This window comes from Nelumbo lutea, chromosome 1, assembly GCF_056320005.1.
Source record: "Nelumbo lutea isolate HS-2025 chromosome 1, American lotus-T2T, whole genome shotgun sequence".
NCBI lineage: Eukaryota > Viridiplantae > Streptophyta > Magnoliopsida > Proteales > Nelumbonaceae > Nelumbo > Nelumbo lutea.
The window spans coordinates 185,875,302-185,882,196 of record NC_142684.1 but is presented as its reverse complement, the minus strand read 5'-3'; the positions used below and the strand labels follow the sequence as shown (position 1 = coordinate 185,882,196).

Here is a 6,895-nt window from a genome sequence, read left to right as displayed (position 1 = left end):
TTTTCTTAACTAAATGCCATCAAGTTGATATTTGGATTTTAGAGAACAATTAAATACCAACACGGTTGATTATCCTACTTTAGCATAACCAAAATTGAACGCTCTACATTTTTTTTTTGATAAATATTGAACGCTCTACATGTTGAACAGGAAGATTTAAACATAGAGAAAGAAACAGGAAAAGCAACAGAAACGAAGAATGGAACACAAGCTAATATGTTAGGATTCTTTCTCACATCCACGCTATTCAAGCCAACGAACAACTCCATCTTCTTCACCAACAGCTGCAAGAATCTCAATCTGAACATCCAAAACAGCCTGAATTACGTGACAACAGGTGAATTAGGGAACAGTAGCACTATGGGATGGCAGATACCCTAGCAAAACAAGGGGCAAATAGATCTACATTGTACTGGGCAGAACTGTAACAGATTGTTTGTGGGTGCAGATTAGATTAATGCTTTTCTGCTACCTATAACTTTTGTAACCGATTGTAACTTTTGCTACTTTATTAATAAAAATTTTCTTGTTGATCAAAAAAAATTAGGAAACAATAACACTGTTCATGAGAGACAACTGATCAGCATTGTAGATGTTGTAACTCATGCGCCACAATATGCGGTAAAAGCAGCTAAAAGGAAAACATAATAAATATTGCATACGGTTGTAAAACATGGAACCATGAAAAAATAGCAAAGACATGTAACGACCAACCAGAATCCACTGAAAAAGCAGATTGGAAGATCATCACTGAAGCATCCAACCTGAGGAGTTTTTAGCACGATCCCTTCTAAAAAAGTTGAAATATGGAGAACTAGATGGTGAAAATTTTGGACCACAAAGATAAGGAATTAATAATGCAATTTTGTGGAAGCATGTAGAAACAGTGTAAACTTGTGGAAACTACTTTAATAAGGTATGAAAAATAGGCATTATTTGCTGGAGTAGAGTAGGCAAGCATCTCCCCCACCCCCAAAACAAAAGGGGAAAAAAGGAAATTAACTTACCAGTGGATTCCTACAATTGACAAGCCTACATTCCTCCAATAAAGAGCCTTCCAACATCCAACTCTCCCAAACATCAAAGCTGTGGCTAGCAAATACAAATTCCATTTTTCTATTTATCTGTCATGCCAAAACAAAATTTTCAGATTTATCTTCAGGACATGAAAATTTCTATTGGTAAGCTGTAAAAATTTGGAACATGCAAATGGAATCTTCAGAAGAAAAGACTCAAGCAAGTCTCATAAAGATAACCAAACCACCAAAACATGACCAGAAACGGGAATTTTTATTACCAAGGTGAGGAAATTATCGATTGTACATGCAATAATTAATTAACAAATGTTGACTGTGCAATTATTTCTTGAATTTAAATACACAAGTCTCTATTGCTTATCAAACAAAAAAAGTAAATATGTGATCACAATTCCAAGTCTATTATTTACAATGAGGCTGCAAGAAACTTCAAAGTTTGAGATTAGTTACTACTATTTCATTGTTAAGAACTACTACTTTTCAATTTTCAAACTAGTTCAATAATCTTTAATGGCACCCAATGTGGTGCCGGTAAGTTAATAATGGCAACAAGCCAACAACCAACAGAATTCTTCATCAGTCCACAACAATGATGTGTATTAACATAGAGAAAACACCAAGGGGTAAGACATAGCCATAGATTGACATAATGTCACTTACAAGTAGTTAAATACCCAATTGCTCTCAATCACACAAATAGGGGTGGCAAATGGGTGGGTTGGGTTGGATTGGGTGTGGGTTGAGTACCAACCCACCAATGACCCATGTTCATTGCTTGTTACTGGGCCACAACCCACGCACATGGACCCATTTTTTTCTTTGATAAATAAAATTCATTAAATTTCATTAGAAGCAAAGGATAAATGTCTGTTACAAGCATCCCAGTGGGAGGCGTGAGGTGCAGCCTCACTCTTAAACAAAGAAATAAAACAAATTTACAAATGGGCCCAGTACATCTGATCCCTAGTTGCCCCTTGCTTAGCTAGAGAATTAGCAAGTGCATTAGCCTCCCTTCCCACCCATTGTATAGTTAATTCATTGGTTGTGTTACCCATTTGAATTTCATTTCATTTCAGTAGCACCAGATCACTGAATCTGGTCTTTTAGCCAACCCACCACCCCTTCTATCACCAATTTCTCCACACCCAACTCTTGCAATATGGGTGCCTTGTAGGGCTGCATATAGTTCTGCCTTTAAAGAGTCTCCAATTTCCCATTGGTCATGAAATGATGGCTCTTAAATTTCCTTCTTTGCCTCTTATAGCCCCTCCTATTACAGATGGACCTGGGTTGCCTTGACTACTTCCATCAAAGTTTAGTTTCAAACAATCTTCAATGGGAGATTCCCAAATCATCCTTGCTTTAACCTTCTGCACTAAGCTAGAAGTTACCAAAATCCAATTCCTCCAAATATCATCAAATGAAAAAGTTTTGAGCAGATCCAGAGTTTGTAGCCAATGTATAACCCTGGTCATTACGCACTCCATAATTTGTTGTTTACTTCTTTCTCTTGGAAGATTCTGGCATTTCTTTCTTCCCATTATGTCCATACCACTACTGCTCTAGTGCATCTCCACATTATTCTTTCCTCTTCTCTTCAGCAAAACAAAGGTAGATGGATCAAACAACATTTTAATCTCCATTGGCAGAATCTCCATTGGCATTTTAATCCCAAACAAAGAGAAAAACCAATCCCATTAACCCACCATTGTTAGTGAGTCTCTCTCTTTTTTCCTCTTCTCATTCTCCTTTCTCTCCTCCTTTACTCCATCATCCCTTGGCATTCACAGAAGCAGGGAGCTCACCACCTCTTTCTCTCCTTCGTTGAGCTTCGCTGTTGACCAAACCCTCCCTGTTTAGTCAATGCTGAAGTGGACATTCCGCCATTGCCAGTTTGTCCAATTCCACCAGCATCCACTGCAACTCTTTGTTCTTTTCCAGTTTTCCCCTTTGACCCTATGGGTACCCTTGACCCAAACCACCCTCCTTTGACCCTATGGGTACCCCTGACCCAACCCACCCTGTCCCTAATGGCAGAGTGTGCAATGACAAAGAAAGAAATAAGGAAGCAGTTCTGGATTGCATTTTATATAGAGCTTTAATGTGGGCCAAGTCCCTAAAGTTATTTTCTGATTTCTCCTTTGATGATATGCGGAGAAATTTGGAAGCTGTAGCTAGAAGTTGCACAAGGGTTAAACCTGTTTTGGGCTGAAAACCACTGGATGAAGGATTCATCAAACTGAATTTTGATGGCAACAGCCTAGCGCATGGTTTTCAAACCGTCGTTGACCCGGATGGTCAAACCATTTGGCCCGGGAACCATCCGGCAACCAGTTCCATTTTACCCCAAACCCAGTCCCTGGCCAAAAACCGTTGTGAATCAATCAACGACCCATTGACCCGGGTGGTCGAATTGTCGACCCATTGACCCGTCCAACAGTTTTTGGCCTTTTTTTTGTCAGAGCGGGCCATTCGTTCAAACCGGACGGTCGAACCGTCGACCTGGCAACAGATGGCCAGAACGGCTCCGTTTCTGGGTCGCTTTTTAAAACCATGGCCTAGGAAACCCAGGCCCGGCTGGTATAGGAGGAGTTTTTAGAAACTATGAAGGTCATGTTGCTGTGTTCTCAGATCCAGTTGGAGTAGGGGACTCGGTTTTTGCAGAGTTCCAAGCTGTCTTGCAAGGAATACGGATTGCTAGAGATTTAAATTATGATAGACTGTTAATTGAAGATGACTCTAAACTGGTAATAGGGTGGTTAAAGGAACCTGAAACTGTAATTTGGAAATACAAAGAATATATGAAAAGATTTAAGTGGCTGGTCAGAGATATGACAATTTCAGCCCAATGGGAAAGGCGGTCAGATAACGGGATGGCTGATTTCTTTGCAAAACAGGTGCATAAATCTGAAATATTCTGGGCTCAGTTGTAATCTGTCTATATGGCCAATGCTGCATCTCACGCCTCGGCTGGATGTACTCTGTAATCATGTGATACTTAATTATACTCTAATAAAATTCTATCATTTATCAAAAAATAAAAAATAAAAAAAGTGTGTCAAATGGGTTAGTGTTGAAATTGCCGGCCCTAATCACAAAAACACTGTTAAGCACTTACTCCTGCTTTCTGAGCTAATTACATTTGAAAGCATACTCTGTCAAGAGCACTATACATACAGAGAGCTAGCCATTTCTTCTACATAATCTTATGTCCTTTACAGGGAAGAACCAATGCTATCATGCAGAACTATATGATTGGAATAATGTTAACCCCAACTGACTCTAGAATAACTAAGAGCAGGCATTAAACACTACTGACACCATCAGCCACAGAAAATGCAATTTTGGGTTACCATTTGAGAAAAAAGGGAAATTCTGATGACACCTTCCATCATGACCTTAGGAAATTGGGAGTAACTTAATTGCCCCTCTTAAAAGCCTAAAGATGTTTAGATTCCAAGAGGGCGTGGATTCTCAAACCTAAATTTGCATTTTCTAATAACCTGATGCCATTACAAGTATGTGCTTATTATCTTTAAATTTAAAACATCTAAATCCGGCGACTTACTAGAATCATTGCTATCACAGTGGATAACATCATGAGGGAAAGGAACTAGATCAGTTCTTTTTTTCCTTTTTTGAGATCAACAAGAACTTAGCTCAGGACTTCAGTTTAAACACTATTGACACTTTGAGCTACATGATAAAATTTTGGGTTTCCATTTGGGGAAAAAAGCAAGGAACATTATTTTGAAATGCTGAGGTGTGACACAAGGTGTTCCACTAGCTTTAGGCATGAGGCGTAAGCCTCCCAAGCACAAAGAGGTGTAACTGCATGAGCCTCCTCAAAATGAGGCTTCTTCTTTCTTCCTTTTTGCATGGCAGCATGAAGAGGTATATGTCTCAGAGGTATCCATGCCTCCAGCATACGCCTGAGGGCATTTTGACTGTGCCTCAATCCTTTCATTCAAGATCAAGTCTGGTTTCCATGATGATCCTTTTTTTCCAATAAGAAAGTATGGGTGCTAGCTGGTACTCCTAAGGTTAGGGTATTTGCAATGGGAAGTGGGAAAATCAAAATCAAAATACAATTTTCTCCACAGAAGAACGGTGTACAGGGCCATAACTTTCAACGTAGGCCCCCATTGCTTAGGGGATGGTGAAATAAACAACTACCTTATTTATTGTGAGGTTAGTAGATCAATTTGGAAAATTTTCCCAAAATTAGTAAATCAAAAATAGGACTTTATTGAAGAGATACTGCTTGGTTGTTCCTTTTTATAAGCACGGTGAAATCCATTGTAGAAAGTAGAATGCATCCACTCACAATCATGTGGTGTGCTTTCTCAAAGAAGATAATGATAACTATCTAGAAACTTCGTTTCAAAATTCAGATTTCAAACAATAAATAAAAAGGTTACATTATTCCCTTTGCTTCTCAATGTGAAATAGAAAAAAAAAAAAAAAAAAAAAACTCCTACTTAAATGTGTGGAAGCATTCTTTTCTAGTTTACCATCTCATTGATCTTTTCAAGCCAAAGGTTTGAAAGGTGTAAATCACAGTTTGTGAAGGGCAATTCCATGAAATTGTTAAATCTCCTATTGAAACTTCACTGAGGACCTTAACCACCACTGCCACGCAAAAAAGGGGGAAAACAACGGGGAAAAATAGCAGTGAAAGGAACTCATCCGGTATAAAATGAAAAAGAGGGTGTGAGCAAGGGAACCTTGGCATTGCCTCACAATTTTTGCCATCTGACAAGTATGCAAAGATCATATTTGCAGCTTGTTAAGCAATGCCTGTCACATAGCAGATGGCTCAACTGTCTTAGGTGTTAGAATGGGCAGATTATTGAGGAGAAATTCTCTCATCTTGCAATGGGTATGTCCAGTATGCAATCTCTGTATTTTTTATCAGAAATGGTAACCTCATTAAAGATAATTTAAAACTGAAACACAGAAGCCAACCCCTATAAGAAGAGGTTGATCCAATAGACATCATACATTACAGCACTGCCCAGTAAAGTCTCTCCCTTAGCAAATGGTTTTGCTAAGGCATCAACAAAACCATTTGCTGATCTCCTTACCCACTTGAAACAAACACCCACCTCCCTTGTTATACTAAGTATTTCCTTTATCAGCTGTCTATATTGCCAAATTCCCCTCTATCTCAATCTGCTGTAGCCCCAATTGTTTGACCAGTTTTACTCCTTGATGCAATGCCAAGATTTCCACTCTTAAGGAATCTCCAACACCAACTGGACCTGAATACAAAGCCATTATCATGCCTTTATTATCTCTGAAAACACCTCCTATACCAAATGGGCCCGGATTACCTATAGAGCTTCCATCAAAGTACAGTTTTACCCTTTGGTGTGTCAGCGGGGACCAAACTTCTTATACCACAGCTTTGGATGAAGTTGTAACTGCCACAGTACCCCAATTTCTGTAAATGTCTTCAGCTGAGAAGTCCTTAAGAAGATCACAAGATTTCAACCAATAGATAACCTTAGTGGTTACTCCTTCCACAACCTCTTCCTTGGATCTACAAATACCTTTGAAGATCCTATTAGTTCTTTCCTCCCACACTGACCATAATACAGCAGCTCTAGTGGCTCTCCACATAACCCTTCCACGAACCTTTAGTTGCCTGCCAAAAAGATGGATCAAAGAGGTTCACCACACTTGGGGGGAGGGGAGGAGTCCACTTGCAACCAAAGAGAGATAAGAGAACCAAGACCAAATAAATCACACAAAAGGATATGAAGTGTGAGATTGTCTCACTAGAACCCAAGCAAAGACTACAAACATGGGGGGAGAGGCACATATTTGGCCTCTTTTTTTTTTAAATAAATCCA

At 39.2% G+C, this 6,895-nt stretch overlaps 1 protein-coding gene across 1 annotated transcript in view; it reads right to left on the bottom strand.

Annotated features, from left to right (window-relative positions):
- LOC148879804 (C-terminal binding protein AN-like) overlaps positions 1 to 6,895 on the bottom strand; it is a 70,628-nt gene continuing 63,733 nt past the window's right edge. Inside the window, exons 9-10 of the mRNA XM_088961508.1 lie at positions 1,008 to 1,124; positions 1 to 318 (exon numbers count right to left, since the gene is read on the bottom strand). Of these exons, the coding sequence (XP_088817634.1) occupies positions 244 to 318; positions 1,008 to 1,124 (192 nt within the window). The 3' untranslated portion in view covers positions 1 to 243. The remainder of the gene's footprint in view (positions 319 to 1,007; positions 1,125 to 6,895) is intronic.